The following is a 26,275-nucleotide window of genomic DNA, read 5'->3' as shown; positions in this document are numbered from 1 at the left end:
GTGTGGGTGGGGAGGAGAGTGTGTGTGGGTGTGGGGAGTGTGTGTGGTGGGTGGGAAGTGTGTGGTGTGGGTGGGGGAGTGTGTGTGGTGTGTGTGGGGAGGGAGTGTGTGGTTTGGTGGGAGAAGTGTGTGTGTGGTGTGGGTGGGGAGGAGGGGTGTGTGTGGTGTGGGTGGGGAGGAGCGTGTGTGTGTGGTGTGGGGGAGGGGGTGTGTGTGGTGTGGGGTGGGGAGGTGTGTGGTTGTGGGTGGGGAGATCAGTGTGTGGTGTGGGTGGGGAGGTGTGTGTGGGTGTGTGTGGGGAGGGTTGGGTGGGGAAAGAGTTTGTGGTGTGGTGGGGAGATCAGTGTGTGTGTGTGGGAGGGGTGTGTGTGGTGTGTGGGGAGGAGGGTGTGTGTGGTGTGTGTGGGGGGAGGAGGGGGTGTGTGTGTGTGTGTGGAGGAGGTGTGTGTTGTGTGGATGGGGAGAAAGGTTTGTGTTGTGTGGGTGGGGGAGAGTGTGTGTGTGGTGTGGGTGGGGGAGATCAGTGTGTGGTGGGTGGGTGGGTCAGGTGTGTGTGGTGTGTGTGGGGGAGGAGGTGTGTGTGTGGTGTGTGGGGAGGAGGGGTGTGTGGTGTGTGTGGGGAGGGTGTGTGGTGTGTGTGGGGGAGGAGGGTGTGTGTGGGTGGGGAGAAGTGTGTGTGGTGTGGATGGGGAGAAAGAGTTTGTGGTGTGGGTGGGGAGGAGAGGTGTGTGTGTGGTGTGGGTGGGGGAGAAAGAGTTTGTGTGTGGTGGGTGGGGAGAAGGGGTGTGTGTGTGTGGTGTGGGGGGAACAGTGTGTGTGTGGGTGGGGAGAAGAGTTTGTGTGGTGTGGGTGGGGAGGAGAGTGTGTGTGGTGTGGGTGGGGAGAACAGTGTGTGGTGTGGTGTGGGTGTGGTGTGGGGTGGAGAGTGTGTGTGGTGTGTGTGTGTGGGGAGGAGGTGTGTGTGTGGTGTGTGTGGGGAGGAGGTGTGTGTGGTGTGTGTGGGGAGGTGTGTGTGTGGTGTGTGTGGAACGGTGTGTGTGGTGTGGATGGGGAGAAAGAGTTTGTGTGGGTGGGTGGGGAGGAGAAGTGTGTGTGGTTGTTGGGGAGAAAGAGTTTAGTGTGGGTGGGAGAAGTGTGTGTGTGTGGTGTGGGTGGGAGAACAGTGTGTGGTGTTGGGGAGAGGTTTGTGTGGGTGTGGGTGGGAGTGTGTGTGGTGTGGGTGGGGGACGTGTGTGTGGTGTGGGGGATGTTGTGGTGTGGGTGGGAGAAGAGTTTGTGTGGTGTTGGTGGGAGGAGAGTGTGTGTGGTGTGGAGGAGGTGGTGTGTGGGTGGGGAGAACAGTGTGTGGTGTGGGTGGGGAGAAGAGTTTGTGTGGTGTGGGGTGGGGAGGAGATTGTGTGTGGTGTGGGTGGGGAGGGAGCAGTGTGTGTGGTGTGGGTGGGGAGAACGTGTGGGTGTGGTGGGGAGAGGTTTGTGTGTGGTGTTGGGTGGGGAGGAGGTGTTTTGGTGGTGTGGGTGGGAGGTGTGTGTGGTGTGGTGGGGAGAACAGTGTGTGTGTGGTGTGGGTGGGGGAAAGAGTTTGTGTGGTGTGTGGGTGGGGAGAAGAGTTTGCGGTGGTGTGGGTGGGGAGAAAGAGTTGTGTGGTGTGGGTGGGGAGGGTGTGTGTGGTGTGTGTGGGGAGGAGGTGTGTGTGGTGTGTGTGTGTGGGGAGGAGGTGTGTGTGTGGTGTGTGTGGGGAGGGAGAGTGTGTGTGGTGTGTGTGGGGGAGGGAGGTGTGCGTGTGGGGAGAGTGTGTGTGTGTGGTGTGGGTGGGGAGGGAGGGTGTGTGTGTGTGGGGAGAACAGTGTGTGTTGGTGGGGGAGACAGTGTGTGTGGTGGGTGGGAGAAGAGTTTGTGTGGTGTGGTGGGGGGGAGAGTGTTTGGTGTGGTGGGGAGGAGAGTGTGTGTGGTGGGTGGGGAGAACAGTGTGTGTGGTGTGGGTGAGGAGAAGAGTTTGTGTGGTGTGGGTGGGGAGGAGATTGTGTGTGGTGTGGGTGGGAGAGTTTGTGTGGTGGGTGGGGAGAAGGTTGTGGTGTGGGTGGGGGAGAGTGTGTGTGGTGTGTGTGGGGGGAGGAGTGTGTGTGGTGTGTGTGTGGGGAGGAGAGTGTGTGTGGTGTGTGTGGGGGAGGAGGTGTGTGTGTGTGTGGGGAGGAGGTGTGTGTGTGGTTTGGGTGGGGAAAGAGTGTGTGTGGTGTGGTAGTTAGAATGGGTTATGGGGTGTGGTGGGGAGAAAGAGTGTGTGTGGTGTGGGTGGATTAGAATGGGTTATGGGGTGTGGGTGGGGAGATGAGTGTGTGTGTGGTGTGGGTAGTTAGAATGGGTTATGGGGTGTGGGTGGGGAGAAGAGTGTGTGTGGTGTGGGTAGTTAGAATGGGTTATGGGGTGTGGGTGGAGAAGGTGTGTGTGGTGTGGGTGGTTAGAGTGGGTTATGGGGTGTGGTGGGTAGATTGTTGCCCATTTGTTACCTGTATTACCTTAGATTTCTTTCTTCATTGCCTCTTGAAGTAATCATTATGAAGGTAATTTCAGGCTTGGAAATCTAGTTCGCACAAAACACTCTAGTAAACCAGAGTCAGTGGAGGAGGAGTAGTGTTGGTGGTGTGGTAGTGGTCAGAGGCGGAGTGCTGATGTACTGGTGGTGATGATGGAGGTGATGTGGGTGGTGATGGTGGTGGTGAATGAGGTGGGTGGTCTTGGAGGGTGTAGTGCTGTGTGAGAAGTGGTGTGTTGATGGTGGTGGTGGTTGTGGTGGTGGTGTGGAGGTGTGGTGGTGTGGTGGTGGTGGTGGTGGTGGTGGTGGGTGGTGGTGGAGGTGGTGGTGGTGGTGGTGTGATTGGTGGTGGTGTGGTGGTGGTGGTGGTGGTGGGGAGTGATGGTGGTGGTGGTGGTGGGGATGGTGGTTGTGATGTGGTGGGGTGTAAGGTGTGATGGGGGTGGTTGGTAGGGCGGTTTGGGTGGTTGGTTGGTGATGGTGGTGATGTGGAGGTAGTGGTGGTGGTGATGTGGTGGTGTGGTTGTGTGATGATGTGGTTGGTGTTGGTGGTGTGTGGTGGTGATGTGTTGTGGAGGTGGTGGTGGGTTGTTGGTGGTGGTTATGTGGTGTTGTGGAGGTGGTGGTCGTGTAGAAGTTGTGGTGATGGTGCTGATACGGAGGCGGTGTGAAGTGGTGGTGATATTAAGGTGGTGGTAGTGTGGTGGAGGTGGTCACGTGGATGCGGTGATGGTGTGGAGATGGTGGTGTTGTAGTGGTGGTAGTGATGGTGAGGTGGGTGCGATGATTGTATGGAGGTGGTGAAGGTGGGGGTGGTGGGTGGTAATGGTAGCGGCGGTGGTGAGGGGTTGTGGTGTGGGTGATGGTGGGGGTTGTGGTGGGTGGTGGAGGGTGGCAGGGGTTTATTGTGGGTGATGATGGTGGGGGTTGTGGAGATGGGTGGTAATGGTAACGGTAGTGGGTGTTGTGATGGTAATGATGGTGGGGGTTGTGGAGATGGGTGGTAATGGTAGCGGCAGTGGTGGTGGGGTGGTGATGGAAGTGTTTGAGAGCTTGTGCCTCGGGGGAAGGATAATTGGTTTCCTTAGTCATGTTAATGGTCTCTGAGTCAGAAAGAAAATCAGTAAATCAAAGGCAGTAATTAATGACCGTCTATGAAACACCTGCATAAATGAAGATTTTTATTCATTATGCCCTCAGGGACTAAACTGTTAACCCCGTTGGCCTGTCCGTCAATAATATGAAAGAGGCTTCGTGAATCAAATCATGTTTCAGTAAACAGCTCTATATAAGTTTTGTCAAGGTTGAGTATATTACTGAACACTTTATGTGAACATTTGCTTCAATTATATCTCTTTTTTTGTATGAGATATTGTAAGGACCACACACACACACACACACACACACACACACACACACACACACACACACACACACACACACACACACACACACACACACACACACAATCTTCAGTGATTGTGTAGTTTTTAATCTAAAGTTCAAACGTCCAATCAGTGGTAAATAAAGTAAATAACATCTTGTTTGGTCATTTGGTGATACGGTGTGTAATGTCGAACTCTGTAAAACTCTACAACAGCGCCACTATTGCCTCTTGTTGATACGACAGAAAACTGTTTTTTTTTTTTCAGGTTATAAAGAGTTCCCATCATCTGAATTATAGCTGGTTCTTCCAAATAACCTAACCTAACCTAATTTGACACCCCAAGTAGCATTAGGGTGTTCATTCACCAAGAAGAAATAAGATACGGGCTAATCTTCATGTGTCCCCACAGTTCTTATATCACTATGGTATGCTATATAATGTTTAGCCAAAACTACCTAAGTTCCTCCTGGGAATAGATTGTTCACTAAAGGTTAAAATGCTTCTTTGTCTTCGGTGTAAATTAGGTTTGAGAAAGAAAGCTAATTTTGTCAAACATGATTATTCGTTCCTGTTCACTTTCTTTTTCTTCTCCCTCGGGTATCTTCTTACAGATTCCTCGGCTGTCACCCTTGTTGCAGAGAGCATACGCGTATATGTTCAGTCACTCTCCTCTACATAATAAATCGCTTTAGCGTAATATTTTCCCTAAAAGTTACCACTTTTTTTATTCCTTTTTCCCCTCCCCAACAAGAGGGTTCATCAGCCCCATCCTTCCCCCGAGTGACAGGCTGCTCCCTCACCTCGTTTACGCCCCTAACTCTCACAAATTACTTTAAAGTCTCCCCTCCCCCTTCAAAAGGGCTTTATAATCTTGCGGGAAATTCTATAGGGCCTTTTGTTGTGTCAGCCTTTAACAAGATACCCTACACGCGTCCATTGTCTCCCCCAGGCACAACGATATGGCGTGGAACATCCGAAACTTCGTCCATAACAAGTTGGAGAAGGTTGATATGTCACAGAATCTGAGCAACGTGGAGCCCTGGGGCAGCTCTCCGTGGTCTCACACCGACTTGGCCAGGATGCGACACGGCAGAGTCGGGGCGCAGGTGAGTTCTTACTTACAGGGCGTATCCGAGAGTACTAGGTGCCAGCGGGACAACAGCAGGTGTGTCAGGAAAAAAGGAGAATGCCATCAGGTGTGTCAGAGCTCAGAGGGATGTCATAAAATGTGCCACGAATCGAGCAAATGTCACCTCGTGTTTCATTAGTCATAGATATGTTTCTTGGTGTGTTAAGATTCAGGCAGATTTCACCAGGTGTGTTAGGCTTCAAGGGTACGTACTTAGGTATATCGTAGAGTCATAGGGACGTCGCAGACTGTTTCAGGGGTCAGGTAAATGTCTCGAGGTGTAGCAAAAAAGAAAAGGATGTCGCAAGGTGTGTTAGAATTCATGGGGGTGTCACCAGGTGTATTAAGTGTCCGGGGGACATCACCCGGCATAGGGCAGACATCGACAGGTGAGTCAGGGAGTAATAATTAGGCCACTGTATTTCACTGGTGGTAGCCAGCTGCGCTAGGGTTGTGTCCTTGACGGGAGAGAGGAAAAAAAATCTCACAGTAGTCAGTTGCTGCAGTGAATAAATATGCATGATTAATGCATCAATTTATGATGCCTTAGGACGCGGGGGAACAAAACAATGCACTGGTATTAAATTAAGGATTCTGTGTACTGAAAGTAGATTTTCTTAAAATGGGTCTCCTCTGTCTGCACTAAGGAAGATGTATAACAAAATAGTGCATGTTGCCTCTCCTGTGTGAGGATGGTCGAACACACGCGCACACAACACCCTCCAGGAGATGTGCCGGGCGGAAGTGTTCAACTTTGAGTGAGGGGAATGTGCTGTCGTTCCCACTGTTCTTGTTACAGCATGAGAACGAGAGAAGGTTCTCTTCTTTTGTAACCTGAGGAAACGTGACAAATATTTTATACAAGCTTAGATAAGATTAAAGTTTACGTGAGTTATTCCATTTCGGGAATGATGTGTCCTTTGAAAATATAATCAGTAAAAAAAAATATGAACAACGTAAAAAAAAAATCGATTGATAATGATATACAAAGGTGACGAAATAAATACGTAAGATGCAAAGAGAGCGAGAGAGAGAGAGAGAGAGAGAGAGAGAGAGAGAGAGAGAGAGAGAGAGAGAGATCATTAATAAACACATGATAACATTGTAGCTGGTGATAAAGTGAAAACATAAAATTATCAATAATTAAATCAGCAGAATGATGACAAAGACGTTTCCTCAGAGGTGGATGATGGAGAAACTTACATAGAAGCGAAGGAACAGACCCACAGGAAGCATAGCAGGGAAAATGAGGACCCAAAGCGAGGTTGAGTGAGCGACTCGTTTGATAAAATGAAGGAAACATTTGTATGAGAAAATAAGTTGAGTTGCTGCAGCACGAGAGAGAGAGAGAGAGAGAGAGAGAGAGAGAGAGTTAAATTAATGCAAACAAAATTCAGTCTCCGTGAAAAATATCCAAAGAATCCACTTGTGTTGTTTACATATAAAATAAACACCTAAATCTCGTCATCTTATGTTTTAAAAGATAGAAGGTTAATTAATACTGATTTTGTTATTAACCTCTTGAGTACGACTGCTTAAATCCCAGAGCACAATTCCAGCTTACTCAGGGCAATAGATTGTTGTATTTAACGGACTAAGACATCCTGTTCAGGGGACGAGAATATCCTACTCAATGGGCTCCTTCATTGGACTCAAGGGTCGGTGTCATACTCAAGGATATCATTAATCTTGTTTCTTTGTTCCATCAGTTTTTAGTTAAGTTAATTGGTATTCAGACTGATTTGACTTTTATTTCCTGTACAATATTGTGGTGATGAAGCTGATAATGGCCAACTGCCGAGAGTCATGGTGATGGCTGTGGCCGCACTGAAGCTGTATTAACATGGCTATATCATAATGGTGCGGCGGTCAAGTGGATACAGCTCAGATGGTTAATGGACACTTAATTTTACCATTGGGGAAGGGAAGATGATCAAGTGCAGTGTCGGACATACTGCTTCCTTGTGTACTCAAAGATGAATATTCAGTTTGTTATATACGCGTTATCTGGTTTATGGGACCCACGTTGATTATGTTGGTCTTGCTCTATCCTGTACGAAGACCAGTGTATGAAGCCAGTCTTGGACACGGACCAAGACCTAGTTAAGAACACGAACACCATAACCCACAAACCAGACCACAAAGACCAAAGCAGAGACGCTGACACTACAGGCAAAACATCTCATGGAACGAAAATTATTGTTAAGTTTTGAGTCACCACTCTGCTGTCTCACTAACTCACCCGCATCACCATTCAGCTGTCTCACCACTCACCTGCCTCGCCATTCACCAACCCCACTTCCCTGTGACTACCCTTACCAACATTCTCTCCCTGTACCTCTCACGCACTAATACACCATCCCTCTCCCGCGAGCCTCATCTACATCACTAATGCCATTCACTCTCCCTACCTCACTCTTACAACCTAACTCTCGCTACCTCCTACCCTTTAATACTGGAATTCGTCTATTATCTAGTCTGTCACACTCTTCCCCCACGTCAACCCAGAAGCTTAAAACCGTCGTATTATTAAACCGAAGTGAAAAAAGAGAGGCAATTTTGTCTCGTCAATCAATTCCGTATTATCAAACCAATTCACACAGGATGGAGATGGTGCTGTACCCTACCCCTCGAACTGTCAGAGAGGGAACAAAATATTGGTAAAAGAAGAGGCTAAGTAAACCATCACTTCTACTCAGTCTTCACCAATAAAAATGATAATAGAAGTACGTATATACTCATATATAACCATAAATCAACACATGCATATATTTTAGGATTTACTTGGTGGTGAAGTCAAGGTATGCAAGAGAATGTCACGAATTTAAGAGTTTGGTGTTTGAAGACTTCGTTGTGGAGTGTTTCGAGTGTTGTCTGATGGGTTGTGTGTCGTTGTTGGAACAGTAGGGAATACGTTACGACAGGTCTTCCAGGGTTAATACATTATGTTATAAATTATTATGTGGGGTAAATAGTTAAAAACTTTTATGTCAACTTATTTTTACAGCATACATCATCATTAATTTTATCCTCCCCTAGAATGTTGCCTCCCCTAGAATGTTGCCTCCCTAGAATGTTGCCTCCCCTAGAATGTTGCCTCCCCTAGAATGTTGCCTCTCCTAATGTGTTGCCTCCCTAGTGTGTTGCCTCCCCTGGTGTGTTTCCACCCCTTGCGTGTTGCCACCCATAGTGTGTTACCTCCCCTGGTGTGTTGCCACCCGTAGTGTGTTGCCTTCCCTAGTGTGCTGCCTGTCCTGGTGTGTTGCCTCCCAAGTATGTTGCCCCCCCTGGTGTGTTGCCTCCCCTAGACGATTGCATCCCCTGGTATATTGCACCCCAAAGTATGTTGCCTCAGCTTTTGTGTTGCTTCCCCTGGTGCGTTTCATCCGCTGAATTGTTGCCTCCTCTAATGTGTTGCTTTCCCAAGTATGTTGCCTCCCTGGTGTCTCCCCTAGTATATTGCTTCCCCTGTTGTATTGCCTTCCCAAGTATGTTGCCTCGATATGTTACCCCTTTCATAGTGTGTTTTCCCCCTAGTATGCTGTCCTCCTGTGTGTGTGTGTGTTCGCACACAGGGTGGCGAAATGCGTCTAGTGTGGCAGCATTATGTCAGTGTTAAGGAGCAAACACTGCTTGCCTCCTCTCGCTTTCAGTTACCGCCGCTGGCTAGCCCTCGTGGCGAACAGGAAGTAACTTGTATAAGCCTTCCCCTACCAGCCTCTTCACCATCAAGACTCCTGCTGTGCCTCTTCGCGACAACACACGGTAACTGGGTGCCTCGTAGGCCCAGGCTAGACCAGCAAGGGGACCTCGTTGTAGCAGTGGGCCCCAGAGGGACGGGACATAGGCCCACTGGCATGTGGACACGTCCTGGCACCTACCAACCACTGCCCCACTGCCTTGCGGATTAACCTTGGTAGGTATAAGGCTACGGCAGTAAACCCGGACGGAAATCTACAGTGGAACCCCGCATCAGGCAGACATGCTTACACAGCTCAAACAAGACCCCAACGGCGGTATAGGCGGAAGAGATGACCACCATGGGAATCCAACGACTACACCGGCGAACGAAGGCAATGCATGATAGACAGGCTACTAAGGCGAAAGCCAACAAACTGGGCTATCGACAGTCCATTGCAACTCTCCCTCTCCTCAGTCGTTGCAACACTTGCACCACTGCATCAGGAAAAGGGAGAGCCAAGATGTGTGGTTGCAGCCGGCGCGTCTGCCTCACCACATAAATTAACTCATGCGCATCCATCATCCAGCTCATCATACCACTCATCATCATCAAAACCCCTATACCCCAAAAGTCCTATGGCGACTGACGAGTGGCGACGCGGACAGGCAAAGATAACTGCCAGGAATCTCTAGTTACAACTCTGCACACGGGCGGCACAGATAAGATGGCCCTTTATGCACTGGGAACCAGGCAGCAGTGCAATTTGGTCCTGTCTGTGCGACTGAGCAACCCTTTCGAGGAGCCACTCTGCTCATCCCACATGGGGAGGGGGCTAGAAAAAGTGCCCTAAACATGGCCTGTCTTAAAAAAACTACCTGGCTGGGAAACCGCAGCCAGTAAGGTCATCCTTATGCGGTCGAAACAACAATCAAAATCACAGATGCAAGCAAAAACAAACTATACAACCTATTATAGTCGCTGCATTGAATGTCAGGATCCTTCTGGATACTGGCACAAATGAGCATCCAGAAAGAAGAACCGCCCTTGTGGCAAAAGAGCTGGCTAGGTATAACATCGACATAGCAGCCATTAGTGAGTCCCGGCTCCCAAATGAGGGTCGTCTCACACAACGGGGGTCTGGCTATGCCTTCTGGAAGGGAAAGCAAGTTGCGGAGAGAAACGGCATTTATGGAGTTGGCTTTGCCATCCGCCAACGCATCCTAAATAGGCTAACTGAAATGCCTATTGGGATCAATGATCGGCACATGACGCCTCTAGTCCCACTGCATCACTCACATCAGTCCTAACCTTTATTCCCAGAGAAGACAGGGTTGAGCTTCTTGATGACTACAATGCCAGAGTTGGCAGAGATGCTGACATTTAGCAGGGAACCATAGGGAGAAATGGACTAGGCAAGTGTAATCCCAACGCCCTACTCCTCCTCAGTAAGTGTGCTGCACACAACCTCACTATCACCAATGCCTTGTTTAGGCAGGCCGACAAGTTCAAGGGTTCGTGGCAATACCCATGATCCAAACACTGACATCTCATTGACTACATCATTGTCAGAGAAAGAAATCGCCGAGGTGTCCTCATCGACAGAGCCATGCGTGGCACAGACCTCTGCGACACTGATCACCAGCTCGTCAGAGCCAATCTCTCACTTCACGTCGCCCCAAAACGGCGAAGACAGAAGCCTCCAGAAGAGGTTTTAACAATAAGAGTCTGGAGGATCCAGAGGTAGCACATGCTTTCAGAGAACATCTCGAACATGGGCTGATAAACAACCCAACAACAAACAACCTCGTGCCGAATGGGGTATTCTCGACACCGTCATGGCAAAACCTGCAGAGAGACCCTCGGTCAGATCGAAAGAACACACCAGGGCTGGATTGATGAAAATGCCAGGCAATCAATGTACTTGTCAATGGTAAACGTGCTGCTTTAACTGACTGGCAGAACAACCCTCAGTCTCGTACCAAAACTGATACCTTTCGCAAGTAGAAAGCGTCGGCCAAGCGGGAACTTCTCAATCTAGAGCACGACTGATTTAGAAATAAAGCATGTGAAACACAAAATTTTGCAGATCAGCACAAGATGTGCGAATTTTTCAATTCCACTAAAACGTTCTATGGGCCAATCCTTCGTGGCGCAGCCCCCCTCCGCTCATCTACAACCACAGCTGCCACAAGATTCTTACATCAAATTTTCTTCATTACTTAAACAAATATCCGAACATTTTGAAACTTCTCATGACCTTAAATAACAATTAATAGTTTATTATTATAAAAATTCTACCTTTGGTTTGTTTAATATTTATCCTGACAGTGATACAGCCGATAACAGATCCACCAATCACCTTAACATACAGCCTTCCTTCACTAAGCATTGCCAGGTAAAATTGCGAGTACGAGACCCAGGGTGAGGTCGGTGCATCTTTGGCTGACTGTACATGTCAAGCCTTTGGCAGACTCCGAAACCGTGTCTTCAGCTGTAGGGAGCTGAAATTATCTACAAAGTTAAACGTATATCGAGCAGTGGTCCTCCCCACCCTGCTATATGGGTAAGACATGGGTCACATACAGGAGGCACCTCAAAGCACTTGAAAGCTTTCACCAACGTAGTCTACGTTCCATCCTCCGAGTTCGCTGGGAAGACAAGAGAACAAATACCAGTATTCTTGCTGATACGAAAGGTAGGAGCATCGAAGCTACCATTATCCATGAACAACTACGCTGGACTGGCCATGTTACCCGCATGGACGACAGTAGACTGCCAAAGCAGCTACTTTACAGTCATCTGACGAATGGTAAACGTAACGCTGGCGGACAACTGAAAAGGTATAAGGATAGTCTTAAGACAACCTGAAAAAGTGCGAAATCGACCCCTTCACCTGTGAGTCATTTACTCCACATCGTAACGCTTGGAGGAGAACCACACGTGAATATGTCAATATTTTCGAGTTAAACCGACTGCAAACCGCGGCACACAAGCGCCAACGCCGAAAAGACGCTGCCACGGCCCCTTCCGCACTCGATGTAGCCCTCCACTTGTGCAACTCATGGAACGACTCTGCTGGTCCCGTATCGGCCTCTTTAGTCACCTCTAAAACTCACCAACTGAGGTGACATCCCTAATAACTCATATCATTGTATCATAGCTGGATGATCGTCATATTCAATTCCGAGTTACAGCAAAGTAGTAGTAGTAAGTAGTTGTCCTCCTGGTATGTTGTCCCTTTCCTCGTGTGTTGTCTCCCCTGGTATGTTGTCCCTTTCATAGTGTGTTGTCTCCCCTGGTATGTTGTCCCTTTCATAGTGTGTTGTCTCCCCTGGTATGTTGTCCCTTTCCTAGTGTGTTGTCTCCCCTGGTATGTTGTCCCTTTCATAGTGTGTTGTCTCCCCTGGTATGTTGTCCCTTTCATGGTGTGTTGTCTCCCCTGGTATGTTGTCCCTTTCATAGTGTGTTGTCTCCCCTGGTATGTTGTCCCTTTCATAGTGTGTTGTTGTCCCCTGGCATGTAGTCCCCTGTGTTGTCTCCCCTGTTGTATGTTGTCCCCCTGGTATGTTGTCCCTTTCTTGTAGTTTTCTCTGGTATGTTGTCCCTCTCCTGGTATGTTGTCCCTTTCTTAGTGTGTTGTCTCCCCTGGTATGTGTCCCTTTCAGTGAGTTGTCTCTCTGGTATGTGTCCTTTCATAGTGTATGTTGTTCTCTGGTATGTTGTCCCCTTATGTGTGTTGGTATGTTGTCCTTTCTGTGTGTATAGTGTGTTGTCTCCTGGTATGTTGTCCCTTTCCTAGTGTGTTGTCCCCTGGTATGTTGTCCCTATCATAGTGTATCATAGTGTGTTGTCTCCCTGGTATGTTGTCCCTATATGTGTTGTTTCTCTGGTATGTTGTCCCTTCATAGTGTGTTGTCTCCCTGTATGTTGTCCCTATCATAGTGTGTTGTCTCTGGTTGTGTCCCTATATATTGTCCTATCATAGTGTGTTGTCTCCCCTGGTATGTTGTCCCTATCATAGTGTGTTGTCTCCCTTGGTATGTTGTCCCTATCATAGTGTGTTGTCCCTGTTGTATGTGTTGTCCTGGTATGTAGTATCCCTATTTTATCATGGTGTGTTGTCTCCCCTGGTATGTTGTCCCTATCATAGTGTGTTGTCTCCCCTGGTATGTTGTCCCTATCATAGTGTGTTGTCTCCCCTGGTATGTTGTTGTCCCTATCATAGTGTGTTGTCTCCCCATGTATGTTGTTCCCCTTGGTGTGTTGCTCTCTCCCCTGGTATGTTGTCCCTATCATATATGTTGTGTGTGTGTCTCCCCTGGTATGTGTCCCTATCATAGTTGTCCCTATTTGCCTATAGTATATTTGTCTCCTATGGCATGTTGTATTTGTCATCGTGTTGTCTCCCCTGGATGTTGTCCGCGGGTGTGTTGCCCCCTGGTATGTTGTCTCCCTGTATTGTCCCTATCATAGTGTGTTGTCCTGGTGTTGTGGTGTGTTGTCCCTGTATGTTGCATGTGTTGTCCCCTGGTATGTTGTCCCTTTCATAGTGTGTTGTCTCCCTGGTATGTGTCCCTTTCTATTTGTCCCTCTCCCATAGTGTGTTGTCCCCTGGTATGTTGTCCCTTCATAGTGTGTTGTCTCCTGGTATGTTGTCCCTATCATAGTGTGTTGTCTCTGGTATGTTGTCCCCTGCATGTTGTCCTTTCCCTGGTGTTGTCTCCCTGTATGTTGTCCCTCATAGTGTGTTGTAGTTGTGGTATGTTGTCCCTATATATGTGTTGTCTCCCTTTATCATAGTGTGTTGTCTCCCTGGTATGTTGTCCCTAATGTGTTGTTTGGCAGTATGTTGTCCCTATCATGTTGTGTTGTGTTGTCCTCCTGTTGCATGTTGTCCCTAGTGTTTGTCTAGTGTGTTGTCCCTGGTATGTTGTCCCTATCCTCCCTGGTATGTTGTCTCCATCTGGTGTGTTGTCCCTATCATAGTGTGTTGTCTCCTTGGGATGTTGTCCCTGTGTTGTCTCCCATGTTGTCCCTATCTAGTGTGTTGTCTCCCTGGTATGTTGTCCCTTCATAGTCCCCTGGCATGTTGTTGTCCCTGGTATGTTGTCCCTATCATAGTGTGTTGTCTCCTGGTATGTTGTCCTATCATAGTGTGTTGTCTATCTTGGCCCCCTGTGTTGTCTCCCCTGTTGTATGTTGTCCCCTGCATATATGTTGTGTCCCTTTATATCGCTGTGTAGTGTTGTCTCCCCTGAGTATGTTGTCCCTTCATAGTGTGTTGTTTCACCAAGTATGTGGACCAACACCAAGTGTTCACCATTATGGACTCCAAGAATCATCGACACTTCATTTTGATATTGTCCAGTCCTTCTAGTCGTGATATTACTATAATCTATTTTACTGGCCAAGGAATCTTTACACAGGGACATTTGGATTGATTAAAACCTGAGATGATAAATGAAACTAATTAAAATAAATATACCGAGGACAATGAGAATACATTTTTTTTAAACGGCAATAAGCTTAGATATATGAAAGCTTGTTAATATATAGAAAGGCCAAGTTAAAAAAATCCACCAATGTCACAGTTGCTTCGTGTTTACAGGACCAAGTGTTATACACATTTCAACCAAATAATTATTATTTTGTTCCCAAATTTTAAGTACATGTATACATCCTGTTGAAAGTATAGAGGTGGGAAATTACTACGCCTTAACGCTGGTGTTAAGTAAAACCTAATTTAATTAGATAGCTTGTAGTACCAAGGACAAAGTACAGAATTTTTGGTGAATAGTCAGGACTGGGGGCCATGTCTTACTGAACCCCACATTATGCTGCGGACAGGTCGCGTCAATTGACCGAGGAGTCGTCACCTCATTACTGGGAATTTTTGGCAGGAGTTTTTCTTAACATGGTTGCTGTAGCGTACGGAATGTCAGTCCAATGACGGAGAAAGGAAAATAGCGAGCGAGAACTTATAAAGATAAGACGTGCAAATGTCAATGTGCACCAAGCCGTCTCCATCTCATTCTCTGACCCAGCTGTTAGTTTACAATGGAACTACTTAATTTCCGACTGAACTAAAGAAACGAACCTAACCTAATCCAACCTAACCATACAAGAAATACGCAAATTAACCTTCTTATGTTTTTGAGTGGAATTTATTGGTGTAATTATACGGTATACGGTATAGAAAGATGTATGTATATATAGAAAAAATATGTTAAAGTTATGCAAACATGTTTGGCCTCGGGAACACTGTGGGCCTGAACTGTTAATGACTGTACAAGCTAATACTAACTTTGCTACCTTAATCTTCTCTACTTATTTAACTTTTTCTAAACTAAAAAACCTAACCGGTAATACTGTGTCCTTTCATAGATATGTGGAAATAAGGTAGCGACCTTTCCTTGACACAAAGAGGGCTGCGGCTACCATGTGTAAGGAACAGATTAGCGGACCCCTCGTAAATTTATTTACAAAATCATTAGACATGGGAGTTGTGCCAGACTTGTGGAGACAGGCAAATGTAGTACCCATATTTAAGTTTGCGGATGACACCAAAAGAGGGAAGTAGATTAATTCAAGGTAGGATGCAAATGCCCTTTAGGAGGATTTAAATTAACTGCAGGAGAGGTCAGAAAATTGACAAATGAAATTCAACACCAGCAAGTGCTGCGTACTTAATATTGGAAAAACAAATACTGTCAATGTATACAGCCTTAACAACATAAAACTAGAGAAGTCGACTTGTGAAAGAGACTTAGGGGTACTCGTAAACCCGGACCTTCGACCTAAAAAACAATGCGTTAATGTTCGAAAAAAGGGAAACAGAGTATTAGGTTTTATATCTAGAAGTGTAAGTAATAAGAGTGTGGAGGTCATATTGCAACTATATCTTGCGGTAGTCAGGCCGCACCTCGATTATGCGGTTCAGTTCTGGTGCCCTTATTATAGAATGACGAAATGATTCCGGGACTTAGAAACCTTCCCTAGCAAGATAGATTAAAGAAACTAAACTTGCATTCCCTAGAAAGACGAAGAGTGCGGGGAGATATGATAGAAGTATTCAAGTGGGTGAAAGGAATCAATAAAGGAGATATAGATAAAGTTCTTATAATATCCGAGCTGGATAGGACTCGTAGCAACGAATTTAAGTTGGATAAGTTTAGGTTTAGGAGGGAGATAGGAAAGAACGGTTCACAAATAGGGTGGTGGACGAGTGGAACAAGGTTAACAACTTTGTAGTAAGTGCTGGAACGCTGGAAAGTTTTAAAAGGAGGCTAGATAGATTCAAGGACGATAGAGAGTGGTTGTAACTCTCGACAGGAGTGCCATGCACAGGCCAACCGGCCTATTGCAGACGTCTTATTTTCTTAAGTTCTTGTGTTCTCAAGGGGGATGTGAGAACCAAACCTCAAGAAGGCTGTGGTTACCAACCCTCAGGAGTGGCTGTGGTTACCAACCCTCAAGAGGTTTGTGGTTACCAGCCTTCAAGACATCTGTGGTTACCAACCCTCAAGAGGTCTGTGGTTACCAACCCTCAAGAGGTCTGTGGTTACCAACCCTCAAGAGTGGCTGTGGTTAACAACCCTCAGGAGGGCTTTGATCACCAACTCAAAGAAAAGAGGGTTTGGGGTCACCGACACCATCACCATCTCCTGACACCACTGACATACACACCACACGACCATTGCCATCCCTTGACACCACTGCCATTCATACCATACCACACCACACCACCTGACGCCATTGACATCCACACCACAGCACCGTACCACACCTTCTGACAACAGGGTCTCATCCACACCACACTACATCACACTCCCTGACTCCACTCTCATCCACACCACATCCCCTGACACCACTGTTATCCATATCACCACACCACACCACACCTTATATCTGAAGGAGCACCTCGACCACGTGTTTTGCAACCTGTAGTATGATTCCCACTTTACAAAACACAAGAAGATAATAATGTTAACTTTGAAGAAACATATGATCAACAAATTAGACGTGAAATAAACTAAATGAAATTGAAAAAAAAAGGCCACACAAATGAATTATTGAAGAAATGAAAAAAAAATTACATTCATAAACGTAAAAATATATATTAATTAGTTAATGAATATAGAAAGCTTAATGAATTATATTCCGAGAAGAAATCACAGACATCTTCAGTTCTGTACGTGCGGTGGTAGGTGCGGGAGCTTGCCTGGATGCGGTTCATTTATCAAGGTTGTGTAATGTATTCAAGACACAAGATTACGTCTTAAAGTGGCGAATGTTGTGGGCACTTGTTGTGGGTCCTGAAGGTGTTCACTCACTGTTGTATTCCTGGCGTTGTAAGACTTTGTATTTTTGGTGTTGTACAGTAGGTATTGTTTTCGTGGTATTGTACTGTATACGTTGTATTCAGCTCATAAGCGTTGTATTTTAGGGGATGTAGAGTGTTATATCCTTGGTGTTGTAGGCGTTGTATTATTCATTTTGTAGTCAGTATATTCTTAGTTTTATAGAAAGTGTGTACCTTGACCTTAAGGTGTTATATTCATCTTATAACCGCTGTATTTCTCATTTTGTAAGAGCCGTATTCTACATCTCATCGACCTCGTCTTTTACCGACTCTAATATGCACACCTTAGACGCATTTCTCAACTAACTAATCCTCTCTCTTTCTCTCTCTCTCTCTCCCTCTCCCTTCGTAGTTCTGGGCGGCATATGTACCGTGTGGAGCGCAGTACCTCAACGCGGCACAGGTGACTCTGGAGCAGATCGACGTCATCAAGCGGATGATTGCGCGCTATCCTCAACACCTCGGCTACGCGCAGTCCTTCGCTAGTAAGATTAATGAGTAATGAAATTGTAGTGTATAGGAGGCGCCCAAATAATTCTCCAGTGCCAGAATTCCTTCCATTGATAGAAGTGGCCGTATGGAATGGATAGTTCTCTATAGAATTGGGTCAATGCTGGGTGCCGGGATGCGAACCTGTGACCTTCTATGTTAAGAGGACGGGGTAATAGCAGCTTTGTTAACCAGTTTTGAGACAAGACTTCTGCTTTCAAACATCTAGATCGATATATTTGTGGTGTGTGTGTGGGGGGAGGGGGGGGGGGCACTTTCTATGTATTCATATAATGCTTGTATTTATATTTATGTACATGTGTGAATAGGATTTTTAATGAGTGTTAATTATAAGTGTTGTGGTCTCCGTGGCAGGTTTGATGGAGGTGTACAACTCAGGACGCATCGCCAGCCTATTAGGGGTGGAGGGCGGCCACCTAATGGGCGCCAGTCTCTCTGTGCTGAGGATGTACTACGACCTGGGCATCCGCTACCTCACCCTCACCCACACCTGCAACACCCCATGGTAATCCACACCTGCAATACCTTCACCTACATCTGCAACACTCCATGGTAACCCACACCTCAATAGGCTACCTTCATCCACACCTGTAACACATTCACCCACACCTGCAACACACTTACCCACACCTTTATAAAAAAACACGACATGAAGACGACAGACGAACTAGAAACTGAAAATGAGGTGCCATAGAAGATGTTTGTTTTTATCTCCTAATACTGACTTTTTACATTAATAAAAAAGAGGAAATATGAGAGGACAAGATCCTTCTCTTCCCGTAGTGTGAACGTGAAGGATAGCAGTAACGTGAAGACTTGTTAAACCTTTGACTACGATGACTTAACCCCTTGAGTGCAATAATTATCGTGCTCGAGGAACAGGTATTCATAATCAAAGGGTTGAGATATTGTACTCGAAGGACCAAAGTCACTGTATGCAAGGGGTTAAATCATCGTACTTAAGGAGTCGGTCCCTGTACTCAATGTGGGGTTAGCATCGTGTTGAAGGAATTTAACTCAATATTTTTAGGGAGAAACTTAACTCCTTTTGCTCAGTTATTGTAAAAAAACAACAAAGAACTCCATTCTATCTTTCAGCCAGGTAGAGTTCTTATGGCCAGAATTAAACACGTACGAACCTTCCCCCAAGCCGTTTATGCTCATTCCAGGGCCAGTGTTTTTACAGAGACTACTGGATACAGGGCCAGTGTCTTTAAGAGACTTTACTCACTACAGGGCCAGTGTCTTTAAGAGACTTTACTCACTACAAGACCAGTGTCTTTAAGAGACTTTACTCACTACAGGGCCAGTGTCTTTAAGAGACTTTACTCACTACAGGGCCAGTGTCTTTAAGAGACTTTACTCACTACAAGGCCAGTGTCTCTAAGAGACTTTACTCACTACAGGGCCAGTGTCTCTAAGAGACTTTACTCACTACAGGGCCAGTGTCTCTAAGAGACTTTACTCACTACAGGGCCAGTGTCTTTAAGAGACTTTACTCACTGCAGGGCCAGTGTCTTTAAGAGACTTTACTCACTGCAAGGCCAGTGTCTTTAAGAGACTTTACTCACTAGAGGGCCAGTGTCTCTAAGAGACTTTACTCACTACAGGGCCAGTGTCTTTAAGAGACTTTACTCACTAGCCAGTGTCTTACTACTAGAGGGCCAGTGTCTTTAAGAGACTTACCACCAAGGGCCAGTGTCTTTAAGAGACTTTACTCACTACAGGGCCAGTGTCTCTTTCTCACTACAGGGCAGTGTCTTTAAGAGACTTTACTCACTCACTACAGGGCCAGTGTCTCTGAGACTTTACTCACTGGGGCCAGTCATTACTGCAGGGCCAGGGAGACTTCTAAGAGACTTCCTGCTCACTAGAGGGCCAGTGTGTCTAAGAGACTTTACTCACTACAGGGCCAGTGTCTCTAAGAGACTTTACTCACTACAGGGCCAGTGTCTTTAAGAGACTCTACTCACTGCAGGGCCAGTGTCTTTAAGAGACTTTACTCACTAGAGGGCCAGTGTCTCTAAGAGACTTTACTCACTACAGGGCCAGTGTCTTTAAGAGACTTTACTCAGTACAGGGCCAGTGTCTTTAAGAGACTTTACTCAATAGAGGGCCAGTGTCTCTAAGAGACTTTACTCACTACAGGGCCAGTGTCTTTAAGAGACTTTACTCACTACAGGGCCAGTGTCTTTAAGAGACTTTACTCAGTACAGGGCCAGTGTCTCTAAGAAACTTTACTCACTACAGGGTCAGTGTCTTTAAGAGATTTTACTCACTACAGGGCCAGTGTCTTTAAGAGACTTTACTCACTACAGGGCCAGTGTCTCTAAGAAGCTTTACTCACTACAGGGCCAGTGTCTTTAAGAGACTTTACTCACTACAGGGCCAGTGTCTTTAAGAGACTTTACTCACTACAGGGCCAGTGTCTTTAAGAGACTTTACTCACTACAGGGCCAGTGTCTTTAAGAGACTTTACTCACTCACCACAGGCCAGTGTCTCTTAAGAGAGACTTTACTCACTACAGGACCAGTGTCTTTAAGAGACTTTACTCACTGCAGGGCCAGTGTCTTTAAGAGACTTTACTCACTACAAAGCCAGTGTCTTTAAGAGACTTTACTCACTACAGGGCCAGTGTCTTTAAGAGACTTTACTCACTACAGGGCCAGTGTCTTTAAGAGACTTTACTCACTACAGGACCAGTGTCTCTAAGAAACTTTACTCACTACAGAGCCAGTGTCTTTAAGAGACTTTACTCACTACAGGGCCAGTGTCTCTAAGTGACTTTACTCACTACAGGACCAGTGTCTCTAAGAGACTTTATCCACTACAGAGCCCAATTTTTATTGTAGAAAATGTACTTAATGCAGGGACTGTGTTTTAAGATACATAGCTTACTAAAGCTTAAAGCTGTATTTTAAGAGACCTTATCTCGCTATGTATTTCTTAAGAGACCGTTAGTCCCATAGCCTCTGTTTTACGAGACTACAGCGACTACTTCAGCTCAGTGACCTGCGTTTTAGTACCCGCTTGCTTGTTCACTGATGCATTATGTGACTGTCTTCAGTCCAAGGACTGTGTCGGAGGAGCGTATGCTCCCTCTAGGGAATGTTGATGTTGGAGACAATGCTTACCCCAGGGTTTGTATTGTGTCATATGCCCACTTCCGGATTTGTATTGTAGGAGACTTTACTCACTCTTTGGGTCAAGATGAAAGACTTTCCTTTGTTTATATGCTATAAATATTAGTCTATGATCCCACAAGGAAATGAACCTTAACATATTATGTACTCTCCCGTGGCCGGGTCCTTAAAGGCTACACTTCCGGGGAATAAAATCACGATACCCTGACCCTTTACATGGTCCATCGAACAAGAGGCTACGCTCATTATAGGGAGTAAATGAATCAGATTACACTCGCTGCAATGACTTGAATTACAAAGCTCAGCTCACTGTGGGCCTCAAGTTACAGGACTGTGCTTGCTGTAGTGCCCACGTTACAGCGCTAAGCACACTCCAAGGCCCCAAACTTTAGTGTGTGTATGTTGGCGCAGGTGTGGCCACGGGCAGGAGAAGTGAGGGTCTTAGTTTTATGCCATTCAGGGGTCCATTACCCGCCGCCGCGCGAAGTGCTCGTTGGCCTAAATGTTATGTGGTCCTTCCCTGGGACCAGATGATCTTACTGCTGCTCCAGACACACACACTCACTCCCTCTCACGTTATTACCGAGTTGGAAAATTCTTATTTCCTCTCGGAGGGTAAATGGTGAAGTCTTCGAGTGACCAAAATAAATATGGATTTTTCGGTACACAGCTACGGTTTCCCGGGAAGAATGTTTAGTTTAAAGTGAGTGTTTATACTGCTGGGGAAGAGAAAATGTTGATCTTGTGGATACATGTTGGAGATCCCGACTAAACGACAACTTTTAAGGGAACTTTACTAGGACACCGCTCTCACCACTCTCAGGGAGACAACCCACAACAAACACCAGGGACAACTTCTACCGATGCTAAAAAACACATTTTATATATTTGATTCTCTGACGAACTGTGAAGTTCTGGTTAGAAAATAATAATTAAACTTGTTACTAAATATTAATCCTTTGAATACGATTATTTTCATCCTTGGGTGCAATGGCTTAACCCCTTGAATATAATGGCTAAGTCACTTTAGTACGATTATTTCACCCCTTGAGTATGATGACTGAACCCCTTGAGTACGAATACTTAACCCAGTACAATGTTATTCTCTAGACCGTACTTTTTTTTTTATTGGGCACCCCCCAACATCCTTGTGTAAGGTGAAGCTATGCTTGCCTTATGTCTCATGAGTCAAGGGCGTAGAAGCCTGAAGAGTCAATCGTTTTATGTCATCAATTGGAAGCTCCAACAACTTGTCCCTGAATACGAATTCGCAACTTTCGATTTACACCAGGAACCTACTTTACTGCTAGGTGAACAGGGACTAATGGGGGCTACGAAGCATGTCCAAACAACTTCCACCGGCCCGGGAATCGAACCCGTGACATCTCGCTTGCGAGGCAAGAACCGTACCGCTCTACCACCAGCGCCCCCAATATATCGTACTAGTTAGGTCAACTCACTGTACTCTAGGGGGCTCAGCATCGTACCCAAGGGGTTAAAAAGATCGGAGTAGAATTAAGTTGATCATTTGGTGAATATGGGAGTGCGGCAGCGTTGGGTATACCTCAGACGGAGGGAGGCACCACACCTTTAAGGCACATTGTAACGTAGGAATAGTAAATTATTTCTAAGACTATAGAGAGAGAGAGAGAGAGAGAGAGAGAGAGAGAGAGAGAGAGAGAGAGAGAGAGAGAGAGAGAGAGAGAGAGAGAGAGAGAGAGAGAGAGAGAGAGAGAGAGAGAGAGAGAGAGAGAGAGAGAGAGAGAGAGAGAGAGAGAGAGAGAGAGAGAGAGAGAGAGAGAGAGAGAGAGAGAGAGAGAGAGAGAGAGAGAGAGAGAGAGAGAGAGAGAGAGAGGAGAGAGAGAGAGAGAGAGAGAGAGAGAGAGAGAGAGAGAGAGGAGAGAGAGAGAGAGAGAGAGAGAGAGAGAGAGAGAGAGAGAGAGAGAGAGAGAGAGAGAGAGAGAGAGAGAGAGAGAGAGAGAGAGAGAGAGAGAGAGAGAGAGAGAGAGAGAGAGAGAGAGAGAGAGAGAGAGAGAGAGAGAGAGAGAGAGAGAGAGAGAGAGAGAGAGAGAGAGAGAGAGAGAGAGAGAGAGAGAGAGAGAGAGAGAGAGAGAGAGAGAGAGAGAGAGAGAGAGAGAGAGAGAGAGAGAGAGAGAGAGAGAGAGAGAGAGAGAGAGAGAGAGAGAGAGAGAGAGAGAGAGAGAGAGAGAGAGAGAGAGAGAGAGAGAGAGAGAGAGAGAGAGAGAGAGAGAGAGAGAGAGAGAGAGAGAGAGAGAGAGAGAGAGAGAGAGAGAGAGAGAGAGAGAGAGAGAGAGAGAGAGAGAGAGAGAGAGAGAGAGAGAGAGAGAGAGAGAGAGAGAGAGAGAGAGAGAGAGAGAGAGAGAGAGAGAGAGAGAGAGAGAGAGAGAGAGAGAGAGAGAGAGAGAGAGAGAGAGAGAGAGAGAGAGGCGGATATAGAAGTGATGTAATACCTTTTCATAAATACCCAGAACTTTCTCTCTCGCCTCACCACATTAGTGGTCACAAAAGAGACCTCAAATGTGGCTTTCTTTATGGCAAATACTTATTGTGCTTTTAACTCATTAGGAAGTTGAGCCTGGCCACCCACGAGTCTTACTTCAGCCACACGGAAAGACAGACTCGTGACTTTCCATATTGAGGTTAGGTTAGGTTAGGTTAGATTAGATTAGATTAGGTTAGGTTAGGTTAGGTTAGGTTAGGTTAGGTTGTTATTCAGTTTTCATAGAAAACTATTAATTTTATGTACGCCGTAGGTCAGTTTACTAGTTTATCAGTGTGTATGAGTTTGAGCGTGAGTGTGAGTGTAAGTGTGAGTGTGTGTGTGAGTGTGTGTGTGCGTGTGTGGGGGGGGAGTGGGGGGTAAGGTGAGGAGAACAACGAATTTTTAATAAATTTGTCTTTATACTTCGTATTCTTAAGATTTTATATATTGCCTTTCAATATTATTGTATATGCGTATTCATTTATGTGTATATCTGTACGGTCCCGCTGCCTTGCTGATTAACCTTCGTAGGTATAAGACTGCGAGAGAAAACCCCAAAAGTCGGAAGAAGTGACCAACATGGAAACCAAACGACTACACCGGCGGATGAAGGTCATGCAATATGGACAGGCTACTAAGGCGAAACATAACAAACTCTCTCAGTCATTACAATTATCTGCACCACTGGATCAGGAAAATGGAGAGCCAATATGTGTGGTTGCAGCCTGCGCTCCTGCCTCACCACATAAATCAACTCACGCGCAGCCATCATCCAGCTCATCATACTTTTCATCATGATCAAAACACCTGTACCCCCAAAAGTCCTATGGCGACAGACGAGTGGCGACGAGGACAGGCAGAGATGACTGCCTGGAGTCTCTAATCACAACTACGCACAGATGCGGCATAGATAAGATGGTCGTTTATGCACTGGGATCTAGGCAGCAATGCAATCCGGTCCTATTTGTGCGACTGAGCAGCCCTTCCGAGGAGCCACTTTACTCACTACACATGGGGAGGGGGCTAGAAAAGGTGCCCTAAACATAGCCTGCCTAAAGAACCAACTAGACTGGACATCCCCACTCAGTAAAGTCATCCTTATGCGGCCGAAAACATAATCATTATCACATATCAAAGCAAAAACAAACTCTACAACCTGTTATGGTCGCTGCTTGGAGTGTCAGGACCCTTTTGGATACTGGCACAAATGAACGTCCTGAAAGAAGAACCGTCCTTGAGGCAAAAGAGCTGGCTAGGTATAACATCGATATAGCAGCCATGAGTGAGTCCCGGCTTCCAAACGAGAGGGTAAGTCTGCAACGGAGAGAAACTGCATTTATGTAGTTGGCTTTGCCATTCGCCAATCCAACGTACACAGGCTAACTGAAATACCTGTTGGGATCAACGAGCGCCTCATGACGCTCCAAGTTCCATTGATTCACTCACGCCATGCTTTGTTAATCAGTGCAAATGCCCCAACACTGGATGCAAAGGATGACATCGAGGAGGCCTTTTACACCGACCTTGACGAAGGGCTAACCTTTTTCCCCAAAGATAATGTTGTGCTGCAAGATGACTTCAATACCAGAGTTGGCAGAGATGCTGACATGTGACAGTGAACCAAAGGGAGAAGCGGAGTAAGCAAGTGGAATCCCAACGGCTTACTCCTTCTCAGCAAATGTGCTGAACACAACCTCACTATCACCAACACCTTGTTTAGGCAGGCCGACAAGTTCAAGGCGCAGCCCCTCTCTGCTCATCCAATGGCAACTCACTAATTAAAGATGAAGAAGGTATCCTTCAGCGTTGAAAAGAGCACTACCATTCGCTGCTCAACCGAAACACCGACGTGGATGTCCTAACTACTCTCAGTACCCAGAGCTGACCCACCTCAGCCATCCTCTATCCTGATATGCAATCCCAGCCGAGGTATATAAGGCAGGAGGACCACTGCTTACCTGGGAGAATATATGGGACAAGCAGGAAATCCCCCAAGATATTAAAGACGCCTCCATCTTCAAAATTTACAAGAATAGGGGAGACCAGTCAGACTGTGGCAACTACCGCAGGATCTCGCTGCTGTCCGTAGTTGGCAAGATTATCGCGCAAGTCCTCCTAAACAGACTTCTTCCTTAGGCGGAAAATTTCCTCCCAGAAACTCATTACGGCTTTACAAGTTTAGACCATCATGTAGCACCATTAAAATGATCTTTGTTGCCCGCCAGATACAGGAAAGGTGCAGAGAACAGCGTCGTGACTTCATCGACCTTACCAAGGCCTTCAATTCGGTCAACAGGGAAGCCCTCTGGCGGACCCTCAACTATTTTGGCTGCCCACCAAAATTCATCGTCATTGTGAGGTAACTCCACGAAGGCATGAACGGCAGTGTCTTACACAATGGCACCCCGTCTGAGTTCTTCCCCATCCAAACAAGGGTAAAACAAGGCTGTGTACTGGCACAAATTCTCTTTTCTATTGTCTTGGCTGCCTTCTTTACTCGTGCCAAAGACAATTTAGCCGGTGGAGTGGACATTCAGTACCGGATGAAGGGACTTTTCAACATAAGACGACACCAGGCAGGAACAAAGGTGTCGGCCGCTTACATAACTGAACTTCAGTATGCAGACGACCTCACTCTCTTTGCTCACACTGAACGCGACTTACAAAGAGATCCTGAACAACTATGCAGATGCTTATGCACACTTCAGCCTCGAGGTGAATGCCCCTGGTTCAACCACACCTCTATCATCCATCCAGGTTAACGGCACAATGCGTCATAATGTTACCCACTTTCAGTACTTTGACTCCCACTTGGGCTCCACCGCGGACATCGATGAAGAGATTCAACATTGTATCAGATGTGCTTATCAATCCTTTGGCCGACTACGTACCCGTGTCTTCAGCTGTAGGGATTCTTGGAGTAACGCTTGGAGTAGCACCACACGAGAATGTGTCAATACTTTCGTGTTAACCCGACTGCATATCGAGGCAGACAAGTGGCAGCACCTCCACACGTACAACATCTGTG

The 26,275-nt window shown here is 46.4% G+C and overlaps 1 protein-coding gene across 1 annotated transcript in view; it reads left to right on the top strand.

The window, feature by feature from the left end:
- Positions 1 to 26,275, top strand: part of LOC121876650 (dipeptidase 1-like) — a gene marked incomplete at its 5' end in the record, with an annotated part of 225,465 nt that overhangs the window by 128,781 nt on the left and 70,409 nt on the right. Inside the window, 3 exon segments of the mRNA XM_042382005.1 lie at positions 4,867 to 5,023; positions 17,443 to 17,575; positions 17,955 to 18,105. Coding sequence (XP_042237939.1) covers positions 4,867 to 5,023; positions 17,443 to 17,575; positions 17,955 to 18,105 — 441 coding nt within the window.

Source organism: Homarus americanus, unplaced genomic scaffold (assembly GCF_018991925.1).
Source record: "Homarus americanus isolate GMGI-L3 unplaced genomic scaffold, GMGI_Hamer_2.0 scaffold51859, whole genome shotgun sequence".
In the NCBI taxonomy this organism is placed as follows: Eukaryota; Metazoa; Arthropoda; class Malacostraca; order Decapoda; family Nephropidae; genus Homarus; species Homarus americanus.
The sequence above is the reverse complement of the archived record's forward strand: the minus strand, read 5'-3'. Positions and strand labels throughout refer to the sequence as shown.